Genomic DNA, 25,929 nt, shown 5'->3' with positions numbered 1-25,929 from the left:
GGAATGTGGTTGCAGACTCGTTGGGCTAAATTACCTCCTCTGTAGGGATTCTATGATTTCCTATAATCCACACACCCATCGAAACCTGTAACTGTCAAAGGGATATTAAAAATGCAATGCCCATTTTCAAGGATGGCAATAACAATATGGGGTCGTTCACCATTTTGCTCGTGTCAAATTGTCTCGTGTAGACATAAATGGGAGGCATAATCACAAAGAATTATATATTTCTGTAACATTTTTACCTGGGAAAAATGGATTACAAGCAGGAGACTTGATTGATACGGACAGGCCTGATAATGAGAAACCGGCGATAAATATTAGAGGGCAGCATGCAAGTATCTTTGATTTGACTGGATATTATAATTAAGTAGATGTGCCTATGTTGTGATTCGTCAATTGTTCTCACATGTTATGCATGATGTAAACCTGATCTATAGTCATGATTGGACGTATATAACTGGGAACAACCGATTGGTATATATTAATTTCTTGTCATCGACTTCCGCTTGTGACCATGGAGTGATTGGTCACATAAAGGGCCGTTCCTGTTCAAAGTCACAGAAAAGGGCTCTTTTTACCCAGATCCGGGTGGAACTTTGATGAAAAGGCGAAGGTGAATGTTCAAGGAGTAGTTTACCACCTAACCTGTACGTCTTTGGACTGTGGGAGGAAACCGGAGACCCGGCAGAAAACAGTGAGAGGTTTGGCTGGGAAGTTGAAAGAGTCTTGTGCTTCACAGACAGTCTCTTCCAGCATGCAGGCGGGGGAGGGGCAAGCTGTAAGGTCCCAGATACAGGAACTGATGATTTTTATCAAGAAGGAATTCCATAAACAGAGGAAAGAAATGCATGAGGATCATGCAAAGGCCATTTCAGAAGCTGTGGCACCCCTTAAGAGTACTTTGGAGCGGATGGAGAGGTGTTTGGAGGTGCAGGGGTCACAGATTCGGGAGATTGAAGGAGTGATCTCGGACCACAGCGATCGTGTGGTGGCTCTGGAGGCGGAGGTGGGGCTCCTAGGGGACCTTTGTAAGACGCTGAGGGCAAAGGTTGAGGAGCAGGAGAATACCTCGAGAAGACAGAACTTGCGAATAGTGGGCCTGCCTGAAGGAGTGGAAGGTGCGAGTGCCATGAGGTATGTCTCGAGGATGCTGGCGGTACTAGTGGCAGAAGGGGTGCTAGATAAGGTACCTGAAGTGGACCGAGCTCAGAGACCACCTGAAGTGGTCTCGGAGGCAAAAGTCTAGAGCTGGGGAGCCGCCGCGGGCGGTGATCGTGGGAATCCATAAATTTTTGGAGAAAGAGAAAATTCTACGGTGGGCCAGGGGGGGCTGGGCCAGAAGCGTAGCTACGATTGGGAGGGAAATAATGTCCGGATTTATCAGGACATCGGAGACGAGTTGGCAAAATGGCGGGCAAGTTTCAAAAGGCCAAGGCGGTGCTGTACTGGCAGCAGGTCAGGTTTGGGGTGCTCTACCCGGCGAAATTATGGGTGAATTTCGGAGGCCGGGAGTATTATTTTGAGACCCCAGAAGCGGCCGAAGACATCACTAAGGAGCATAAACTGGGGAGAACTGAGTGGACAATGCTTGGGAGCCGGGTGCTGGCACTATGTAATGATTTTTATAGAACATACAGTGCAGAAGGAGGCCATTCGGCCCATCGAGTCTGCACCAACCAACTTAAGCCCTCACTTCAACCCAATAACCACTCCTAACATTTTTGGTCATTAAGGGCAATTTATCATGGCCAATCCACCTAACCTGCACGTCTTTGGACTGTGGGAGGAAACCGGAGCACCCGGCGGAAACCCACGCAGACACGGGGAGAACGTGCAGACGCCACACAGACAGTGACCCAGCGGGGACCCTGGCACTGTGAAGCCACTTGTGCTACCGTGCTGCCCTTGGTCGGGAACATGTTTGAAGTGGGTGTAGGGATTGGGGGATGTTTGCCTTTTTTTGTGGGGGGTGTTTCTGTTCAATGTTGAGATTGTAAGGAGATGTAGGGGTGAAACGTTTATGTGGGAATGGATGTTCCCACCCCCCCCCCCCCCCCCCCTCCTGTTTTATGGGTCTGTTTGTGTTTAACATCTGTTTGTTTGTTTTTGGAGAAGGCTACCTGGAGTTCAGGAGAAGTCCTTGTTTGGATGGGGGAAGGTAAGGCCAGCAGGAGGCCTTACTTAGAACTGAGGGGGGGTCATTAGGATGTGCCTTTGGGCAGGGGCAGCCGTACTAGCAGGTTATGCTGGTGAACGGAAGTGAGGTGGTGGGGGAGGAGGCCAAGAGTGGTGGCCGGGGGGAGGGGAAAAGCGCGGGGGGGGGGGTTTGCGACACGGCAGGGGGTGAGAGATGACATGGTCAAGGGCGAAGAAAGGGGCCATCTGGGATGGGCTAGGTACAGAGTGGAATTAAAGGGGCAGGAGTTAAGTGGGGAAGATGACAGACGACAGAGGGGATTGGAGGTGTAGCCTCCGGTAAGGTTGGTAATGTGGAACATCCGGGGACTGAATGGGCCGGTTAAAATGTTGCGGGTGTTCGCGCACCTCAGGAGCTTGAAAGCGGGTTTGTCTTTTTGCAGGAGACACACATCCGTGTGAAGGACCAGGTTAGGTTAAGGAAGAGGTGGGTTGGTCAGGAGTTTCACTTTGGGTTTGATTTGAAATCGAGGGGTGTGGCGATTTTAATGAGCAAAAAAACAGGATTTGTGAATGCGAAGGAGGTGAGGGATCCAGATGGGAGATATGTGATTGTGAGTGGGGTATTGGAAGGGGCACCGGTAGTGTTGGTAAATGTGTATGCCCCAAATTGGGATGATTTGGGTTTTATGAGGGGGTTGCTGGCTCCTGATTTGGCCACGTACCAGTTCATCATGGGAAGAGATTTTAACTGTGTCTTGGAGCAGAGGGTGGATAGGATAGATCAACCACAGGTCGATGGGTAGGGTACGAATGGCAAGGAAGCTGGGGGGGGGCTTTATGGAGAGGATGGGTATGGTGGATCCATGGCACTTTCAGAACCGAGGGGGAAGGGAGTATTCCTTCTTTTCACACGTTTATAAGGTGTATTTGAGGATTGATTACTTTGTAGTGAGTCAGGAGATTTTGGTTGGGGTGGAGGAGGCAGAGTATGCGGGGATAGTTATCTCGGACCATGCACCCCACTGGCTGGATATTTGGTTCAGTACGGGGTGAGAGCAGAGGCCGGGGTGAAGGTTTGACTCGGGCTTGTAGGCGGGCGGATGGAGGTTTTTGTGATAAGGTGCGGTTGGCGATTAGGGATTATGTGGAGTTCAATCAGAATGGAGAGGTGTCGGCGGGCATTTTTTGGGAAGCACTGAAGGCAGTGGTCCGGGGAGAAATTATTTTGTTTAAGGCTCGTGCGGATAGGGAAAGGAGGGAGGAACACGACTGTCTCGTGGAGGTGGACAGGGAATATTCGAGGGTGCCCACCGAGGAGGGATTGGTGAGGAGGAAAAAGTTGCAGGGGCAATTTGTCAGGCTGACAATGGGGAGGGCGGTAGGGCAACTGCGTAGGGCAAGAGGGGTGCAATACGAGTATGGGGAGAAGGCGAGCCGCATGCTGGCGCACCAGCTGGGGAGGCAGGCTGCATCCAGGGAAGTGTTGAAGATCCGGACTGGGGCTGGAGATGTGGTGTCAAAGCCAGGGAAGATAAATGAGGCATTTAGAGAGTATTACCAGGGACTTTATGAGGCAGACTCAGGAGGAGAGGAGGGGGACATGAGGTGGTTTATGGACGAGATGGAATTTCCCCAGGACGAGAAAGCAAAGAGGCAGACGTTGGAGAAGCCCCTGGGGCTGAGGGAGGTGCGGGATAGTATCAGGGGTATGAAGTCGGGGAAGGCCCCTGGGCCAGATGGGTACCCAGCTGAATTTTATAAGGAATTTGCGGCGGACCAGGCACCACACTTGTTGGGAGCGTTTAATGAAGCACTGGAGAAGGGGGAGTTGCCGGAGACGATGAAGCAGGCAGTAACCACTCTAATCCCCCAAAAGGGGAAGGATCAGGTGGAATGTGGGTCGTACAGACCCATATCACTGTTGAACACGGATGTGAAAGTATTGGCTAAGTTGTTGGCGGGGAGGATGGAGGATTGTGTCCCGGGGGTGGTTGCAGAAGATCAAACAGGCTTCTTGAAGGGCAGGCACCTCACGAGTAATATAAGACGGCTGTTGAATGTGGTGATGAATCCGTCGAGAGCTCTGGTACCAGAGGTGGTGGTTTTCATCGACGCGGAGAAAGCATTTGATCAGGTGGAGTGGCGGTACTTGTTCGAAGTTTTGGGAAGGTTTGGGTTTGGGCCGAGATTTGTGGCATGGGTGCGGTTAGAACATAGAACATAGAACAATACAGCGCAGTACAGGCCCTTCGGCCCACGATGTTGCACCGAAACAAAAGCCATCTAACCTACACTATGCCATTATCATCCATATGTTTATCCAATAAACTTTTAAATGCCCTCAATGTTGGCGAGTTCACTACTGTAGCAGGTAGGGCATTCCACGGCCTCACTACTCTTTGCGTAAAGAACCTACCTCTGACCTCTGTCCTATATCTATTACCCCTCAGTTTAAAGTTATGTCCCCTCGTGCCAGCCATTTCCATCCGCGGGAGAAGGCTCTCACTGTCCACCCTATCTAACCCCCTGATCATTTTGTATTCCTCTATTAAGTCTCCTCTTAACCTTCTTCTCTCCAACGAAAACAACCTCAAGTCCATCAGCCTTTCCTCATAAGATTTTCCCTCCATACCAGGCAACATCCTGGTAAATCTCCTCTGCACCCGCTCCAAAGCCTCCACGTCCTTCCTATAATGCGGTGACCAGAACTGTACGCAATACTCCAAATGCGGCCGAACCAGAGTTCTGTACAGCTGCAACATGACCTCCTGACTCCGGAACTCAATCCCTCTACCAATAAAGGCCAACACTCCATAGGCCTTCTTCACAACCCTATCAACCTGGGTGGCAACTTTCAGGGATCTATGTACATGGACACCTAGATCCCTTTGCTCATCCACACTTTCAAGAACTTTACCATTAGCCAAATATTCTGCATTCCTGTTATTCCTTCCAAAGTGAATCACCTCACACTCCTCTACATTAAACTCCATTTGCCACCTCTCAGCCCAGCTCTGCAGCTTATCTATATCCCTCTGTAACCTGCTACATCCTTCCACACTATCGACAACACCACATCATTAGCAAATAGGGTTAAGGAAAATCCCAAGGCTTTTTACACGTACATAAAAAGCAAGAGGGTAGCCAGGGAAAGGGTTGGCCCACTGAAGGATACGCAAGGGAATCTATGAGTGGAGCCAGAGGAAATGGGTGAGGTACTAAATGAATACTTTGCATCAGTATTCACCAAAGAGAAAGAATTGGTAGATGTTGAGTCTGGAGAAGGGGGTGTAGATAGCCTGGGTCACATTGTGATCCAAAAAGACGAGGTGTTGGGTGTCTTAAAAAATATTAAGGTAGATAAGTCCCCAGGGCCTGATGGGATCTACCCCAGAATACTGAAGGAGGCTGGAGAGGAAATTGCTGAGGCCTTGACAGAAATCTTTGGATCCTCGCTGTCTTCAGGGGATGTCCCGGAGGACTGGAGAATAGCCAATGTTGTTCCTCTGTTTAAGAAGGGTAGCAAGGATAATCCCGGGAACTACAGGCCGGTGAGCCTTACTTCAGTGGTAGGGAAATTACTGGAGAGAATTCTTAGAGACAGGATCTACTCCCATTTGGAAGCAAATGGACGTATTAGTGAGAGGCAGCACGGTTTTGTGAAGGGGAGGTCGTGTCTCACTAACTTGATAGAGTTTTTCGAGGAGGTCACTAAGATGATTGATGCAGGTAGGGCAGTAGATGTTGTCGATATGGACTTCAGTAAGGCCTTTGACAAGGTCCCTCATGGTAGACTAGTACAAAAGGTGAAGTCACACGGGATCAGGGGTGAGCTGGCAAGATGGATACAGAACTGGCTAGGTCATAGAAGGCAGAGAGTAGCAATGGAAGGATGCTTTTCTAATTGGAGGGCTGTGACCAGTGGTGTTCCACAGGGATCAGTGCTGGGACCTTTGCTCTTTGTAGTATATATATATGATTTGGAGGAAAATGTAACTGGTCTGATTAGTAAGTTTGCAGACGACACAAAGGTTGGTGGAATTGCGGATAGCGATGAGGACTGTCTGAGGATACAGCAGGATTTAGATTGTCTGGAGACTTGGGCGGAGAGATGGCAGATGGAGTTTAATCCGGACAAATGTGAGGTAATGCATTTTGGAAGGTCTAATGCAGGTAGGGAATATACAGTGAATGGTAGAACCCTCAAGAGTATTGAAAGTCAAAGAGATCTAGGAGTACAGGTCCACAGGTCATTGAAAGGGGCAACACAGGTGGAGAAGGTAGTCAAGAAGGCATACGGCATGCTTGCCTTCATTGGCCGAGGCACTGAGTATAAGAATTGGCAAGTCATGTTGCAGCTGTATAGAACCTTAGTTAGGCCACACTTGGAGTATAGTGTTCAATTCTGGTCGCCACACTACCAGAAGGATGTGGAGGCTTTAGAGAGGGTGCAGAAGAGATTTACCAGAATGTTGCCTGGTATGGAGGGCATAAGCTATGAGGAGCGATTGAATAAACTCGGTTTGTTCTCACTGGAACGAAGGAGGTTGAGGGGCGACCTGATAGAGGTATACAAAATTATGAGGGGCATAGACAGAGTGGATAGGCTTTTCCCTAGGGTAGAGGGGTCAATTACTAGGGGGCATAGGTTTAAGGTGAGAGGGGCAAGGTTTAGAGTAGATGTACGAGGCAAGTTTTTTACGCAGAGGATAGTGGGTACCTGGAACTCGCTACCGGAGGAGGTAGTGGAAGCAGGGACGATAGGGACATTTAAGGGGCATCTTGACAAATATATGAATAGGATGGGAATAGAAGGATACGGACCCAGGAAGCGTAGAAGATTGTAGTTTAGTCGGGCAGTATGGTCGGCACGGGCTTGGAGGGCCGAAGGGCCTGTTCCTGTGCTGTACATTTCTTTGTTCTTTGTTCTTTGACTTTAGTATCGTCTGCAAATTTACTCACCCACCCTTCTGCGCCTTCCTCTAGGTCATTGATAAAAATGACAAACAGCAACGGCCCCAGAACAGATCCTTGTGGTACTCCACTTGTGACTGTACTCCATTCTGAACATTTCCCATCAATCACCACCCTCTGTCTTCTTTCAGCTAGCCAATTTCTGATCCACATCTCTAAATCACCCTCAATCCCCAGCCTCCGTATTGTTTGCAATAGCCTACCGTGGGCAACCTTATCAAACGCTTTGCTGAAATCCATGTACACCACATCAACTGCTCTACCCTCGTCTACCTGTTCAGTCACCTTCTCAAAGAACTCAATAAGGTTTGTGAGGCATGACCTACCCTTCACAAAGCCATGCTGACTATCCCTGATCATATTATTCCTATCTAGATGATTATAAATCTTTTCTCTTATAATCCCCTCCAAGACTTTACCCACTACAGACGTGAGGCTCACCGGTCTATAGTTGCCGGGGTTGTCTCTGCTCCCCTTTTTGAACAAAGGGACCACATTTGTTGTCCTCCAGTCCTCTGGCACTATTCCTGTAGCCAATGATGACATAAAAATCAAAGCCAAGGTTGCTGTATGTGGTGCCAAGAGCGAGGGTCAGGACGAATGATATGAGCTCACGAAGCTTTGACTTACATAGGGGTACGAGGCAGGGGTGCCCGCTATCGCCGCTGCTGTTTGCGCTGGCCATAGAGCCATTGGCGATGGCTCTCAGGGTGTCGGCAGAGTGGCAGGGGATAATGAGGGGACACAGGGATCATCGGGAGTCGCTCTATGCCGATGACCTCTTGCTGTATGTTTCGGATCTGTTGGAGAACATGGGAAGGATTATGGGCCTGTTGGGGAGGTTTGGAGGGTTCTCGGGATAAAAGCTGAATGTAGGGAAAAGCGAGGTATTCCCGATGAATGAGCTGGCACAGCAGGCTAATGTAGGGGTGGTGCTATTTACGGTAGCAAGGGATAGGTTTAGGTACTTGGTGATTCAGGTAGCGACGGAATGGACGGGGCTCCATAAGTAGAACTTAACGAAGCTGGTGGAGGAGGCCAGGGAGGATCTTAAGAGGTTGGATACACTGCACTTAACATTGGCGGGGAGGGTCCAAGTGGTGAAAATGAATATTCTGCTGAGGTTCTTGTTTATCTTTCAGGCTCTCCTGATCTTTATACCAAAGGTCTTTTGTCGGAAAGTGGACACAATCATCTCTGACTTTGTATGGGCAGGGAAGGTGCCAAGGGTGGGGAGGACCCTACTACAGAGGCAGAGGCAGCAGGGGGGGTTGGCGTTGCCAAACTTGCTTCATTATTATTGGACGGCGAATGTGAACAAGATGTGGCGGTGGTGGGAAGGAGAAGGGTAGAGTGGGTTAGGATGGAGGAGGAATCTTGTAAGGGTCTAGTTTGAGGGCTATGGTGACGGCAGCGTTGCCAATGGCTCCGAGTAGGTATTCAAGGAGTCCAGTGCAGTCCACGGTGAAGATATGGAATCAGTTGAGGAGGCTTTTTAGGGTGGAAGGGATGTTGGTGCTAACGCCGCTGTGCGAGAATCATGGGATTGAGCCGGGGGGGGGGGGGGGGGGGGGGGGGGGGGAATGGATAGTGTGTACAGGAGGTGGAGGGAAGTGGGGCTGGTCAAGGTGAGGGATTTGTATTTGGAGGAAGGATTCGCCAGTCTGGAGGAGCTAAGGGAGAGGGTAGAGCTGCCGAGGGGTAGTGAGTTCAGGTATCTACAGGTTAGGGTCTTTGCACGAAAGGTCTGGAAGGGATTCCTAGATTGTCGGGATACAACCTGGAGCGACTGCTGCTTCCGGATGTGGAAGGGGAGGGAAGGATTGGGGATATATATAAGTGGCTGGGGGAGCAGGGAGGCGAGCGGGTGGTGAAGATCAAGGAGCAATGGGAAGCAGAATTGGGAATGGAGATCAATTGGGGAGTAAGGAGTGAGGCACTGCGAACGGTAAATGGGACCTCCTCTTGTGCAAAGATGAGCCTGATAAAGTTTAAGGTGGTGCACAGGGTGCATATGACTCGGGTGAGAATGAGTGGGTTCTTTCAGGGGGTAGCAGATGAGTGTGAGAGGTGTTGTCGGTGGCCAGCGAATCATGCGCACAGGTTTTGGGATTGTGAAAAATTGATTAGTTTCTGGGCAGGAGTGTTCACGGTCTTAGCCAGGATAGTGGAGTAGGAGGAGGTGACGAATTTTGCTGGAGTGGCGGTCGGCATGGCCACCGGGGGTAGCAGCATGGTTGTGTGACCTGTAGGACTTCCTGCGGTTGGAGAAGATAAAGTATGAGTTAAGAGGCTCAGCAGGGGAGTTTGAGAAAAGGTGGGGGATGTTTGTGACCGTGTTTGAGGAGCTGTTCGTCGCAAGGGGGTGGGGAGGGTGAAAAAGGAGAAAAATCTGTACAAATTTTATAGTTGATTGTTGGGAAGAATATTTCCCGGGGTGTTTATTTGCTGTAACCTACTTTGATACAAGTTTGAATAAAATGCGTTAAAAAAAAAAAAATTCTTGTCATCAAATCTGGAGTAAAACTGTCTGTGCAACCCTTGAATCGGAACTTTCTGGTGTGCCTATTCGGAACATCAGCAGCCTGTGCTATAGCTTGCAATACAAAGCCCTCATTTGTAACTGCAAGAGTCTTCTTCTAGTTTCTCGTGAATGGGAGAGTGAAGTACACTAGAGCCAAAGAGCTGTACTTTTCTCTGCTACAATGAAACAATATCTCTTGAAAATACAGTGAGTGAAGTATTTCAGGACAAGATTGCCAGCCACTCGAGAGAGATTGCCAGTGAGACAGAAAGCTGTGTGTCCAGAAATCATTCAGCAGTGGACAAACAGAGGTTGCTTGCTCCCTCTCTGTTGGAATAAGCATGTCACCCGGTTCAAGAAGCCAACTCTACCAGAGACCTATGAGTGAGACGAGAACGAATACGAAGATTGGTGGAGTTGTAGATAGTGTCGATGGCTGTTGCAGGTTACAATAGGACATTGACAGGATGCAGAGCTGGGCTGAGAAGTGGCAGATGGAATTCAACCTTGATAAATGTGAAGTGATTCATTTTGGGAGGTCGAATTTGAATGCTGAAAACAGGGTTAAAGGCACGATTCTTGGAAGCGTGGAGGAACAGAGGAATCTTGGGGTCCACGTACATAGGGTTATTATGTACATTAAGAAAGAAATGTATATGGCCAAGTTGTTTTTTTCCCAGGAACTTAACGAAAATACAAAAATTGAAGCGAACAATTAAAAAATGCACCCAATCCCAAATATCTATTCACAATTCATTGCAAGAATTGTTTTGACTGATATTTTTCCTTTCCTGCATGGCGACGATACAGGATTTATTGAAAACTGTAGATTTTCAGTATCGTACATGCTTCAAGAAAAGAGCACTGCATATCTTTCAGCTTAAGGAACTGGAAAAGATTCGACTGAATATTATGTCCATGCTGAAAGTTTATTATATGCTTGAGTTGTGGTTGATTATTAGTGAAAATTACACACCACATTGCAAAAGGTAATTACAGTTTTGTATTACTACCTATTAAGAACATAATAAAATTATGCGGTACAATACTTTGTTTGGCTCATCAATAGTGCACTCACCTCTGTGAGGACGTCGTACAGTCAAGCCTCACTCAGTTGACTTTATAAAAATAATTACAAAGGGGAAATAGCTTTAAATGTCTGACAGGCACAACATTTATATCCGTGTTTAGAAAAAGAAGAAGGGGAGGCAGCACGTGGCACAGTGGTTAGCACTGCTGCCTATGGCACTGAGGATCAGGGTTCGACTCCCGGCCCTGGGACACTGTCCGTGTGAAGTTTACACATTCTCCCCGTGTCTGCGTTGGTTTCACCCCCACAACTCAAAGATGTGAAGGTTAGGTGGATTGGCCACGCAAAATTGCCCCTTAATTGGAAAATAAATAATTGGGTACTCTTAAGTTTATAAAGAAAGAAAAAAGAAAAAGGAGAAGGGATAAAACATGAAATTCTAGGAATAATTTGTCCAGTGGAGAACTGCAAAGGGAACACAGATTAGTGACATGGCTGCAAACCAGAACCCCTGACTCCGCAACCTTTCCCAACCTTGCATGAATTACTTCTTATTGCTCCACAGCTTGAAGTCAAATAGAAGCTTTATACTGGGAACACAAGATTGGAAATGCTCCTCTTCTTCGGCAATTAGTCTTATCTCAGCTATGGGTCAACCTATAGCATCCACCACACAGGGATGAATGATGAACAATTACAGAAATACATCATCAGAAGCAATTGGCATGGATTTGTAATGGGCAGATCATGCTTGACCAATTTATACTTTGAGACAATCACAATGTGCATATTTGATGTGGATTTTTCAGAATGTCTCATCTTTTTGTTGCAAGAATTGAGGTACGTGATAGAAAAGTAAGGCAGAAAAATGAAGAGAAGATACTTTAGGAAAGAGCAAGAGTGAATTTGAAATATTTAAAGGACTGTTGGATGATTGACATTTTTCCCTTCCATAGATTAACCTGAAGAAATTCAGATAAAAAAATAACACTCTCATTATCAAGACATCAAATTGCAATAAAAATACATTGTGGATCATAGCTGTTTATAGACCAACTCACAAGCTATAATATTTCCATAGCGATTCTTTGTTCTGTTCTGATCCTTCTTGGCGATGTCCCAGGAAGCAGACTGCCCTTCAAAGAAACTCTGCAAAAGAACAGTTTTGTTGATACAGCGAGTCCTGTTTTTCATTAAGGACAACAAATCCAAATTTCATAAGCCGTTCTAATTAACAATCTCTTTCTTAAAGTTCTAATAGCCAAGGACAAATAATGTTAACTTCTTTACTGTACCACGATGAAAAGAGGGTAACTAGTGACCTACATTTAAAAATAACTTTGTATAAAAATTGTATAAAAATTGTATGTGGTGCACCTTTATGCATTTAAAAAACTTGGATGTGTAGTTGACATGCTGTAACCTATATGGCTATGGATCAGGAGATGGGGGAGGCGGATTAGGCTGGATTGCTCTTTTCTGGCTGCACAGGCACAGTGGGCTGCAAAGTCTCCTTCTGTGCCATAGGTCTTCTATGTCTCTGTGTTCACATTAAGGTGCCCTATGCTGCAAGGTTTAAAGACTATATTTTATGTGAAATGTTATCAGATCATTTGGGATGGTAAACTATATAAAAGTCAATATGCATCTAATTTTTGTGGGTGTGAAACCTCAGACTGCAATAAATTTGAGGCAACACATGTTTTTTCTCTCTGCAATTTCTTTAGCTTACCAGAAAGTGCAAACACGAGTTGCTGAGAATCAACACATTTCTACAGGAAATTGCTGCCAGTAAAACCACAACGACAGGTTGATGCTTCAAACTATCTCGCATTGCTTTTAGTATAACCTTGAGGTTTTGACATGACAAAAGCAACTAAGATGACAATTAAAACAGTAATTGGACAAAATTAACAGCAAAAAGCAGCACAGCACAATTTATACTGGTATCGAGTACTGCAGCACCAGTATGTTGTTTTTCCAGAAAGAATAACCATCAATAGCTGTGCTAGAATCTATTCTCAATACATTTGATTGCACTTATGATGAATCCCAATCTTCCTGGTGCAAAAGAAAAACCACCACACAATAGTGTATGGCAATTTTTTGCTAAATGAGTCATAATCATAATCTTAATACACTGCCTGTGAGGGGATATTCTGTCCTTTCAGGTTAAACATAAATCAGTTTTACTTTATTAATTCGAAGATGAATTTTGTTGGCTAGATGATGATGTCAGTGCAACAACTAAGAATCTAAATAATGAGAATAAACAAGTGATTTTGACAAAAGAAACCAATTATTTTTGTAAATTTCATCAGTCAGATTTTCTGTCAGCTGATGGTCATATATTTCTAACTGACTGCCATATGTAACTGTTTAATTATGTGATAATGGTGAGGTTAATAAGATTGTTATGTTTTGGGTCTGTGTCTTTAATTTTAAGTAAAATGAAGGGGGCCATGTGACCTGCGCTGAAGGATGCCCGACAGCAACCCTGAATGGTTTGATTGTTGGATTGTTGCTAATCAGCATTTCTACCTGGATACAAGGCCCAATTGATTCATGTTGCCCTGGATATGAGCTTTGAGGGGAAGGATTTCTAAAATATCGTTCAAAATTCACAGGCACAGTTCGTCTGCCAGGATCTGTGATAACGAACAGATAGAGAGTGAAAGTCCTTATGCTTTACTGCATCGGAATGTGGGCGGAAGCTCCCACCCAGATTGAAGAGTTAAAACAAAGCTGGAAGATTCTCTTTACTTGTGTAATAGGGAGAATCTCCAGTAATACTCTCAACATGAAGTTCTGGAAATGCCAAACTGAGAAAGTAAAAGAACAGAAGTAAACCCTTGGGAGCTAAGAATTACTTGTGACATTTTTTTACTTAAAGGAGAGTGTAATGCCTGCCCGTGCAGTATGTTTTTTAAATTTGTCATAAAATAAGAGGGTATTCCATTCTGTGATTCAAATTATAAGTTCCCGACAAAGACAGTGTTGAGTCAATACTTCTTTAACCTTTTATTATAGTAAAAATCTTAAAAGCTGAAATCTTGTTGTATTATCCTTTCAGCTGGACATTTGAATTTATTTTTAAAGTTATCCATCTCCACAGAAAGTGTAACAAATTTTGTTAGAGCTTCATTCATCTAGGCAAGTGGAGAGTATTGTGGCGGTCAGGCATGGGGAGTCAGGTGGTGAGTTATTTGCTGAAGAAGTTCCAGTTCTGATCCGCTCTTGGAGCCACAAATTTATATGTCAAGGGGAGATATTTAGGTTCTCTTTTGCTGGAGATGGTCATGTGTAGCAGGAATGATACTTTCCATCTATAGGTCCAGGCTTGAACATTGTCAAGGTCTTACTGAATATGGGCACAGCCTACTTCAGTATCCGAGTTGTCGTGAATGGTACTGAATATTTGCAATTATCAGCAAATATTCCCACATCTGACCTTATGATGGAGCGGAAGGTCATTGATGAAGTAGCTGAAGATGGCTGTGCCTTGAATACTATCCTGAGGAACTCCGACAGCCCTCTCCTGGGGCTGAGGTGATTGACCTCCAACAACCACAACCATCACTTGTGCTAGGTTTGACTCCAACCACTGAAGAATTTCCCCCTCATTCCTACTGACTTCAGTTTTGCTAGAGCTCCTTGATGCCACATTCAGTCAACTGTTGTGATGTCAAGTGCAGTCACTCACACCTCTTGAGTTCAGTTCTTTTGTCTGTGTTTTGACCAAGGTTACAATGTGGTCAACAGCAGAATGACTGGCATAACCCAAACTGAATTTCAATGAGCAGGTTATTGCTCATTAAGCACCATTTGATAGGAGGGCTGTTGACGACCCCATCCACCACCTTCTTAATGATCGCGAGTAGACTGATGGGGCCATAACTGGTCAGATTGGATTTGACCTGCTTTTTGTGGACAGGACATATCAGAGCAATTTCCCACATTGCTGGGTAGATGCCAGTGTTGTAGCTGTGCTGGAACAGCTTGGCTAGGAGCACGGCAAGTTCTGGAGCTCAAGTCTTCAGTAAAGTCACCATAGTCCCAGATGACCATAGGCTGTATTCCCCTTGGAGGAGGAGAGATGATTTAACCTGAGGATCACCACACCTCAGGTGAGGGGCAAAGTTGAGATAGTGGGTTTCATGATTAATCTCAGCCAGTACAGGAATCAAACTCGTGCATTGGCCTCACTCTGCATCATGACCAGCTGAACAGTGAACTGAGCTAAACCGGCCCCTCAAGTCTTCAGTACTATTGTCAGGGCCCATAGCCTTGGCAATATTCAATGCTTTCTGCCACTTCTTGATATCATTCATAGAATTTACAGTGCAGAAGGAGGCCATTCGGCCCATCGAGTCTGCACCGGCTCTTGGAAAGAGCACCCTGCCCAAGGTCAACACCTCCACCCTATCCCCATAACCCAGTAACCCCACCCAACACTAAGGGCAATTTTGGACACTAAGGGCAATTTATCATGGCCAATCCACCTAACCTGCACATCTTTGGACTGTGGGAGGAAACCGGAGCACCTGGAGGAAACCCACGCACACACGGGGAGAATGTGCAGACTCCGCACAGACAGTGACCCAAGCCGGAATCGAACCTGGGACCCTGGAGCTGTGAAGCAATTGTGCTATCCACAATGCTACCGTGCTGCCCTATGTGTAGCGCTCTGGAGATCATGTAGAGCTCGGAGGCAAATCGAATAAAACCCAAAGAGAAACAAAGGGCGAACAAAAGTCATCAGTGGACCTCTAAATAGTGAAAGCAAGGTAATGGGATGTGGGGATGATAATAGACCTAATGACCTAATAGGGGATGGTTGAGGTACTAAGTGAGTACTTTGCATCCTTCTTAACGAGTGGAGTGGACTCGATGGGCCGAATGGCCTTACTTCCGCTCCTATGTCTTATGGTCTTAACCCAAATCATAGTGAAATAGTAGGTAGTTCAGACAATTGATGTGTTAAGAATTGATAAGGAGTTTACATTAGATGGTATGGTTTTACTTAAAAGTCAGCAAGTGACCAGGACAAGATGAGATACTTCCCTCAGTATCTTTTGGAACAAGGGTAAAAATTGCAGAGGCACTGGCCATAATTTTCTAATCTTCCTGAGATTATGAGTATGGTGCCAGCGAACTGGAGAATTGCAAACGTTATTCAAAGAAGGGAGTAAATTTAGGCCCAGTAACTATAGGCCAATCAGTTTAACCTCAGTAATGGGGTAGCTTTTAGAAACAATAATTCATTACAAATTTAATAATCGCTTCAGCAAATAAGGAAGGCCAGAACAAATATTGTTTTTTGAGGGCAAGTCACGTACATCCATATTGCTTGAGAAGTATCAATTCTATGTGGTGTGACACTGCCATCAGTAGAATTGTCAGCAGTAAGGAATCTTTTGGGGCCTCAATGCAAAGTTCGGTACCGACACAGCTTGGTGAATGTGCTTGATGAATGTGCACAGGCTACCAGGAAACTGGCAAGGTAAATGAAAATGTACAGAAGTTGCTGGATCTATGCTATTACCATGGACTCTATGCGACAAACAGCTACTTCCAAACTCAAGTTATTCCACTGGAGTCCTGGAGACATAGGAGATCACAACATTGGCACCAGCTACATCTCATCAGATGTACCATTCTCAACAATGACCGTATCACTCTTAGCTATCAAAGTGCTGACTGTGACACTGACCTCCCTGGTATGCAGCAAGGTCAGGCTTCAGCTAAGGGAACCATACCACTCCTCGATGAAAGGTTGTCCTCAGTTCAGCACTTGTAGTAACACAGACCCAGAAAGGACCCTCTAAATCCTCCATCAGGCTCTTTTGGTCAACAACGACCAAGGCCAGAGTGAGGTTTCAATATCGGATAAGCTGCTCAAAACCATTTATAATTCTGCATTTACTGTGTAACAAAATCAGAGGAATGCTGACTGGTTTGAGGCTGATGGAGACAATTATTATTATGACCATGAGAAGAGCCCTCATGAATTACAAGCAAGTCCCAAGTAAAATCTAGATGCTCTCCGAGATGCCAGAATAAAGGCTCAGTACACTGTTTAGTGTAAGGGTCCTTCTATTTATTCCTTTCTTTCCCCCTTCCTTTATTTTTGCCGTTACGTTTTTGGTCCATGGATAATGGATCTTTAAGGCAGCCTGTATCTTTAATTGAAACAGAAGAAAGCAGTAGACTTTGCCTTTAATTCAAGCAGAGGATTTCAGCAGCAGGAGAGGTCACTGTGGTAGTTTGTGCTGGTTCAAACTAGAGCTGGCCGGCACCAATGACAGAGGTTGGCTGGGACCTGGTTTGATTGATCTGGTTGATGGCCAATGAATTGGCCCAAAAGGCTGTGCTGTGTCCGGTAACAGGTGGTGATTAGATGTTATTCCACTGGAAGACTTTTCAGAGTCCAGAGGATCAAGTTTGGGTTTAGCATTGATTCTGGCAGCCTGATGAAGAGATACAACTAACTCTCTCCCCAAAAAATCCAACTAATTCTCTCTAGAAGGCTACTGTGAGGGCTGACTTTCTTTCCCACAAGTCTGGGTGTTGTTCTCTTGGACTGCAGAGGCCTGAAGTCAAACGATGAGCTGAAAGCAAGGTTTGATGTTAAATGGTGTCTCTACAGGAAGACAGAGGCCTGAATATGAACCTTGAGCTGAAGGCCCAGTTTGATGAAAAATAAAGTGTCTTGCCAGAAGGTCTGGCCCTGTGAGTCCTAAATCTTCTCACCTGTGGGGCCCCTGAATGAATGACTTTACAAAGACAATCATTATCGACTGAAAACCAGAGACTTTAACCATCAAGTGTGCTATGAAGTGTAATAAAGAACCATCATCTGAAGCAAAGGCTCTTTATCTATTGACCTTCATCCATATTATTTTTTGTAACCCCTTTCCACCAATCTGTGTTTGGCTGTCTTGGCTAGAAGGTGGGACTATTAAAGTGGGTCATAGATATTGGTTTGACATTAACCTGTTTTGTTTGCTGTCATGTTTCATGAAAGTCCTTGTTGTTAATAAACAGTAACTATGTTTAAACTTACAAACCTGGTGACTGTAATTATTGGGCAGCCAAAGGGCCAAAGACGTTGGGTATTTTTAGAAGAATTATCGGTTAATCCACTTGTGTTGTGACTCCAGGATGGGTGGGGCTGGAATTAACTGCGCAATATCTCAGGGTGTCGTAACAACTGCACTGTAGCAATCAATATTGGTTGAAACTCTGCAACAGTAAACATCTGCTGTTGAATCAGGGGATGCTAGAGGGAGCATGAAGGAATCAAGAAAGCAGCAAGTCCAGCAGCAACCAAATCAGACTCGTGAATTCAAAGACAAGGATGATCATCACTCAATCTAGCAAGCAGGTGGAAAGATGGGTGGAGCACTATCTCATACCCGCGCAACAGATTGTCAATGAAGCTCTCAGCACCATTCCCGACTTTCCTGTCATGGAGTTGGATAGCAAGTCCACTATAGTAGAATCCAACAAGGGCACTGACCACTCTGCCAGAGGTAAAATCCCAGGAAATGATGGCTTTCCACCTGAAATCATCAAAAATGGAAAATCAGCATTGCTGCATCATCTCCATGAATTTGTATGTTCATGTTGGAAAGAAAAAGATTTGTGCCTCAAGGAATATGTGTTGCAAAAATAGTCACCTTGTACAAAACAAAGGGAATCACAGTGATTGCAACAATTACTGAGGCATTTCCTTGTTAAATAATGTGTTACTCTGAGCAGATTGCAGAAGAGCCGTGAATAGTGCAGATCACTTTACAGTTTCATAGACCTTCCAAGGCCATCGAGCTCGTCAGCGGAAACGGCCTCTTTAAATTACCATGGAAGATAGACTGCCTGGCTCATGTGTATCATTTCTTCCCTCCACGAGAACATGCACACTTACATCAGTTTAAGAGAGCAACATTGAATGTTTTCAGGAATAGTAGCGGGGGGTAATGCATGGATGTGTCCTGGTGCCAACTCTCTGACAGTAGAGAAGGCTATTTGGTCCATCAAGCCCATGCTTGACAAAGCTGTTAAGGGAAATTTGAGGTCGTAATTGGTAGTGTATATAAAGGTGGATGAAGTGCATTTGAAATTTCAAAATGCAATCGACAAGATGAAGAGGATTATTAGCGATAGCATATTAGCATAGATTGAGGATTAGTTACCAGATAGAAAACAGAGACTAGGAATAAATGTTTTTTTTTCTCACTTTGGCAGATTGATAGGGAACTCCACATAAAAGTATTTTTATTCCATTTTCAACGTTTTACAAAAAAACCCACACCCAACATATTAAAACCCCCATCCAATAAGAACCCCCTCTCCTCTGCCCCGCCGCCCCGCCCCCCCCCCCCCCCCCTTAACAGTCGACGGTAACTAACTTGCCAAAATGCAAAATGAACAAACCCCAACTCTTGTGGAACCCAACACCCGCCCCCTTAGGTCAAATTTCACCTTCTCCAGGGCTAAGAACTCCAATCGGTCCCCTAGCCATGCCAAGGCACAGGGCGGAGAAGCTGACCTCCACCCCAATAGGACCCGCCTGCAAGCAATCAGTGGGGCAACGTCTAAAACTCTGGCCAGTTCCGGCACCCGAAATAGGGCCTCCAAGGGACCGTGCTGAAAACTGACATCCAGAACCGTTCCAACTTCGGGCAAGACCAGAACATATGCACATGATTAGAAGGGCCCTTCCCATATCACTCACAGATATCCTCTACCCACTCAAACAGCCGGCTCATCCTTGCCTTTGTCAGGTGCGTGCTGCCCACCACCCACCACCTTCAGCTGTATAAAGCCCAGCCTCGCACATGAGGTTGAGGCATTTACCCTATGCAGCACCTCGCACCACAATCCCTCCTTCAATGCCATGCCCAACACCTCTTCCTCCTTAGGCTTAATCCCCTCCATGGACACCCATCCTTCTCCAAATTCCTCCCACAAATCGCTAAGACGAACCCCCTCCAACCCGCCCCCGCCCAACCCCCAGCTGCCAGCACCTCCTCCAACTACGAAGAGCGGGTTGCTATCGGGAAGGTTGGAAAGGCCTTACTCGCAAAGCCGATGCTATAGCCTGCCTGAATACCATTGGCTGGGGACTAATGGGTATCCTATAACTCTTGGGGAGTATGAGCTCCTCGAAAGAGGGGACGGGGAACTCATTAACATTTTCACCTGTTTAAATAGAGCTGGCCAATGTTGTACCAGCTAGAGTAGGAAGCAGTGGTGTACTACTGCTGCTGTGTATATATTATTGTCAATAAAGTTCTTTTAATTTGCCTCTACAAACTCGTGGGATATTTTTCTTGGCCCTCACAAAAGTCCCGCACCTTGCATGTACCGGACCCACGCGAGCCCAAACTTCTCATTTAACTCCTCCAAGCTCGCAAACTGCCAGTGGAAACAGATCCTTCATCTCCCTGATCCCCCTCTCCTTTCATTCCTGGAACCTTGCAGCCAGCCTCCCTGGCTCCAATCCGTGATTTCCCCCAAATTGACCCCGCCCCCAACCTAAAATGCTGCCTGAAATGCCTCCAAATCTTCAGTGTGGCCACCACCGCTGGACTGCGTGAATACTTGCCTGCAGCTAATGGGAACGGCGCCGTTGTCAGCGCTCGTAACCCTGACCACCTACACGAACCCGTCTCCATCCTTATCCACAAAACCTCTGCCTCCCTATTCCAGCCCTGTACCTTCTCCACATTCGTTGCCCAGTAATTATACATCAAATTAAGGAGGCCTAACCGCTCCCCTTGCATCCTCGAATGCCGTCCCCTCTGCAATACCACTTTTCTTATCCTGGCCACCTTCCCCCCCCCGCAAAGAAACAAGGAAATCACCCTTGAAAAATGCCTTCGGCAAAAAGACTTGCAGGCACTGAAAGATGTTCATTTTAACCGCTTGCACCCATCCCGCCAACGACAGAGGAAGATTATGCCACCTCAACAAATCTGCCTTCACCCTCCCCACCAAACCTGAAAAATTCAATTTCCGAGGAACCCAGCACAACATAGTACAATGTTTGTGAACAATACAAAATTAATGAGAAAGGAAGCAATGAGGAAAATGCAAAGAGGCTGCAAAACGAAAACAAATGAATGTTGCCACAGTCCCAGAGGACCATCGGCTGCTGTCCCCTTTGAGAGAACTGACTGGTGGGGAGTTAACCTGAGGATCATCACATCTCAGGTGAGGGTAAGGTTGAGAAGGTGGGCCGTCATGAATAACGTCAGTTGTTACGGGAGTTTAACCCATGCTATTAGCGACGTTCCGCATGACTAACCAGCCATCATTTGCAGTGAGGATTTGCAATGGTATTGCCCGAGTGTACCCTCAAGTTAAAGTGCCTTCATAAGTTTGCAGAATTGATGGCTTTACTTGTTGCATAAAGAAACTGAAATGAAAAAATGAAAATCGCTTATTGTCACAAGTAGGCTTCAAATTAAGTTACTGTGAAAAGCCCCTAGTCGCCACATTCCGGCGCCTTTCGGGGAGGCGGGTACGGGAATTAAACCGTGCTGCTGGTCTGCCTTGGTCTGCTTTAAAAGCCAACTCTTTAGCCCTGTGCTAAATCAGTCCCAGTAGGCAAACTGCCGGCTATCCCACGAACATATTCTGACATTATCTCTTTGATTAATGCCATAATGGACTCTTAGAAATTCTTAGAGCTCTTCAGATGAAAAATATTTGATCCATGGTCCATGTATTTGTATTTTAAAAAAATATATTTTTATTCTCCTTTTTCACATTTTCTCCCGAATTTACACCCACCAACAATAAACAATAATCAGCAACAAATATGTCAATCCCCATAACAATAACAACGATCCCATCCTCCCACCAACCCCAAACATCAGCCCGCGTGTTTACATAAACAAATGACAAAAAGGAATCAGGGATTACCCATAGTCACCCTTAATACACACAGCCCCCCTGCACCCCCCCCCCCCACCCTCCCCCCATCTAATGTTCGATGTCATCCAGTTCTTGAAAATGTCATAATGAATAATGCCCATGACTTGCAGAACCCCTCAGCCCTTCCCCTCAGTTCAAATGAAACCTTCTCAAGAGTCAAGAATTCCAACAGGTTCCCTCGCCACGCCAGGGCACAGGGTGGAGAAGCTGCTCTTCATCCCAACAGGATCCGCCTTCGGGCGATCAACGAGGCGAAGGCTACGATATCTGCCTCCGTACCCGTTTCCTGGCTGGTCCGACACTCCGAATATGGCCTCTGTAGCCACCTGGGTTGGCCAACTCCCGATGTAAAATGGAGAACAGCAAAGGCTGCAGGGAAATTCAGCCAACACAGGCAGAAACCAACAGGTGCAAGTTACTGTGTATTAAACTCTGCAAAAGCCCAAACAGCATCAATACAAGCAGCCATCTGCATAATAATGTAGCAGCCATCTACATACTAATAAGCGATCCCCGGGAACAATCGCAATATTTGGGACAAACAAAGCTAAGCCAGACTCCCCGGCGCCAGCAGGAGCCAACACAAACGAGGTTAACGGACACCTCACGACCGCCCATCGATCAGGGAACCGCTCCAGTATTGGAGAAATCAAACCAAGTGATTGGAACGAAGTCCAGGTACACTTGGAACCAGATACAGGGTCCGCCCCGAAAGGTGGGAAGCCCCTGGAGAGTATAAAGTTAAGCCCCCAAGTTCAAATCGTTCTTCTTGACCGGGTCACTCAGCAACACGAACCAACCCTTGACCGTGACCGGTGCAGCTGCCGCCGATATCCAGTAAGTCTTAAGTCAACGCTCGCTACGACATAGGCACTCCTAGCTACCAATCTGTACCAACTTTGAATCCCGCAGACTCAGAACCCGAACGAAAGGCCATTTGTTCCACTGACCTGGTGGGCCAGTATAGGCCTGTTAGTTGTAGAATTAGCTTAGAAGTAGAATTTGTGCATGAGAAGCGATTGCGGTGTATAATAAATGTGCTTTGAATCTTACTAATTGGTGTATCGAGTTATTGGTCATTACTTGAACTTGAACCTCGTGGCGGTATCATTAAGATACCTGGCAACTCAAGAGCAAAGGTTACAAAACAGAGCCAATTGAACCAAACAAAAGTTAGCAACATATTACTGCAACATCTGACGGGACCCGAACTAGAAGTGGCTTAACCACTCCGAGAGAACCCAAAAATTTGAATTAGAGATCCAATTGGGAACAGAAAACCACAAGTGTTCAAGCAGTTCTGATCAATCCTCATAATTCGGAAGTGTGCTAAATGCATGTGTAACTAACAGGGCTATAAGGTAAAACTGATAGATTTTTTGTTGCGACAAAACTGTCGGGAGTTTGTATTTCGGAAATTAGCGAAAGCTGTACCCGTAACTACAGCACCGCCTTAATTCCCCGTTCCAAATTTAAAAGAAGCACTCAGATAAGAAAGATGGCAATTCATCGCCTCATGAACTCCGAAGAATTTGCGGTCGCAGCGACCAGCAGCAGTAGAGTAGGACAGTGTCCCGTATGGGAGGAAGAAATCAGGAAGTACCTCAAAGGGAAAGGATGGCCCCTTTGGAGCGAATTCTGTAGCAATAAGGAAACAGGTCCCGGGAGTATAGGACATACTTGGTGGGAGAACCTGAGCGAGATTCACAGGAAGAGCTTAGGAAAAGCTTGCGTTGCCGATGGCAATCGTGTCCTGCTTGGCACAATTGTGAGGCACAGAGGAGGTCGTTAGGATGCTCCGGAAAGAGATAGAAGGCATGCATCGAATGAGTAAGGTCGATGTAAGTGAGGTAGAAAGAGAGAATGTAGAGTTAAGGAGGAAGTTGGCAGCAAAAGACGGAGAGGTGGATGATGCCAAGTGGGCAAACCAGTCTTGCCGGCGCACTTAAGCAGCTTCCAGTCACAGTATGAAAAGGCCTATCAGGACACGCAACGTGCAGTCCTGGTACAAGAGGAAACCGAGAAGCAGGTAGAAGCATTGCAGAAGCAATGTAGTGACCTGAAGGCAGCGTTAAGAGCACTCCATGCTGCCACCACGGAGCAAAGACAAAGCTCGTTCGTTCGACCACGCAAAGTGCCGGAAGCAGATTGCAGAGCTGCAATCTCTGCTTTCAGTTCAAAAAGGATTCCAGGAAACCTTGGGAGCATAGTTAGATGAGGAAGACGGCCCTGATTGGGAAGAGTTAAACGAGACAGCGCAGAGATATGTTCAGGGAACACGTGCGCAGGGAAAGCCCCAAAAGAGGAAAGCGCCCCAACCCCCCACAGAGCAGATAGTTCAGGCTCCAATGAACCCAGTCACCACCCACCGCACAGCCACATTCGACGATACAGAATTTCTGTACACCACCCACTTAACAGTGACCCAATTACGGGACGCGTGCGAGAAAATCACACCATTCCTCCCAACCTCAGACACCCACCACTTCTTTGCCAGAGTAAAGCAGCAGGCGACCATGTACGGCCTGGATGAGCGCGAGCATGTAAATCTCACAGTTTTGAGTCTAGACCCTTTGGTCGTAGCAGCCCTTCCTGACCAACACAATGGAGGAGGAGGCACGCTTGCAGAAATGCATACCGCGGTCATAGACGCGATCGGGTATAACTGGGGTGACCCCGTAGATGGCCTCAATAAATGCAGGCAAAAGAAAACCTAGCACCCCACAGTGTTTTCTGGACATCTGTGGATCCACTTTGCAGCAGTTTTTGGAGACTTAGACCGCGCCCATTTGTCTCCAGACAACATGGCCAAATGGACCCGCACCCTTATCTCCCATGCCACAGAAACAGGACAAAAAGCTTGCGCCAATTATGATCCCTCAGAGGAGGCTCATAACGAGAAATGGGTAGTAAAAGGATTGTCCCACGCCTGGGAGCAGTCTGTACGAAACAAACCCGCAGTTAAAAGTCCCGAAGAAAAGCAGGCAGAAGCAGACATACAAGCCGTTAAAACACACCAGAACCCCGCATGGGTAAATGAAAGCAAGAACAGCCCCCCACCCAAGTCACAGAAGTGTTACAACTGTGGACAGTTGGGACACTTTGCAAGGGAATGCAATGCCCTATGAAAACCACAGAGAGCCCAGCAGATGGGCACTCTGAGTAAGAAGACAGAGCCCATTCATAGTGTGAGCACCCGGTCAGATCAGACGGACCTGAATGGAACAAACTGACAGTGTACGGACTCCCCCAGTTGGGTCTGCGACACTCTTTGGGATAGGTCCGGACAACTGGTAGTCGCAGCAAAAATACGGGGACAGCCCATCGTTTCTCTGGGACACAGGAGGGTCCCGCACCACAATAAATTCCTCCACCATGTTCCAAAAGGACACGTGGCCCACTACAGCCACTATCACCCTCAGCGGCTTTACAGGCCACTCGCAGCAGGGACACATCACAGCCCCTGTACCCATTCAAATCGGCAACATCACCACCAAGCACCCCGTAGTTTTAGTTGACCTGCCCCACACAGCAGAACACATTCTGGGAATCGATTTTATGAATTCCCACAATCTATCATTTGATCCAGTCAACCAGTGTGTCTGGAAAATGGCAAAATCTGCAAGAGCCCCCGCAACGCTCACAATAGGAGAATACGCCAACAAAATCAGCGCAGTAGGCAAATTTTGGTTTAACCCGACGACAATTAGCACAGACAAGCAGGTTAGGGCAGTTTTACAGAAGAACAGGACAGCGACCCACAAACACGACTGTGGCCGGATGACTGGTTCAGTACAGATCACAGGACCTGACCCTAGACTCCAAAAACAGTATGGATTTCCCCAAGAGGCAGAGGGAGAAATCTCAAAGGTAATCGACAGCTTATTAGAGCAGGGCGTACTTAAATCAGTAGCCTCCACTAATAATGCCCCGATTTGGCCAGTGAGAAAGCCCGATGGATCATGGCGACTGACCATCGATTACCGGGAACTCAACAAAATCACCCCCGCAGCAACCCCCACGGTAGCAACAAGTCCCGAGACCATGCTCAAGCAGGGATTTAATTCCCGATACTTTACGGTTTTGGATATCAGTAATGGATTCTGGTCCATTTCATTGGCAAAGGCGTGCCAGTACAAATTTGCTTTCACCTTAAAAAATCAACAGTACACGTGGACATGCCTTCCACAACTCCACTCCATTTTCCACTGACAGCTGGCAAATGGTTTAGCCAAATTTTCACGCCCCGAATGTCTGGTCCAGTACGTAGATGACCTACTACTGCAGACAGACACCAAGGAAGAGCACATCGAGC

At 46.5% G+C, this 25,929-nt stretch overlaps 1 protein-coding gene across 3 annotated transcripts in view; it reads right to left on the bottom strand.

The window, feature by feature from the left end:
- The window catches only part of ptprk (protein tyrosine phosphatase receptor type K), an 877,717-nt gene that overhangs the window by 102,454 nt on the left and 749,334 nt on the right, over positions 1–25,929 (bottom strand). For all 3 annotated transcript variants that reach the window (XM_072499228.1, XM_072499225.1, XM_072499226.1), the window contains one exon: positions 11,732–11,819. In XM_072499228.1, the coding sequence (XP_072355329.1) occupies positions 11,732–11,819 (88 nt within the window). The remainder of the gene's footprint in view (positions 1–11,731; positions 11,820–25,929) is intronic.

The sequence above is a fragment of the Scyliorhinus torazame genome, chromosome 4 (genome assembly GCF_047496885.1).
Source record: "Scyliorhinus torazame isolate Kashiwa2021f chromosome 4, sScyTor2.1, whole genome shotgun sequence".
NCBI lineage: Eukaryota > Metazoa > Chordata > Chondrichthyes > Carcharhiniformes > Scyliorhinidae > Scyliorhinus > Scyliorhinus torazame.
The sequence above is the reverse complement of the archived record's forward strand: the minus strand, read 5'-3'. Positions and strand labels throughout refer to the sequence as shown.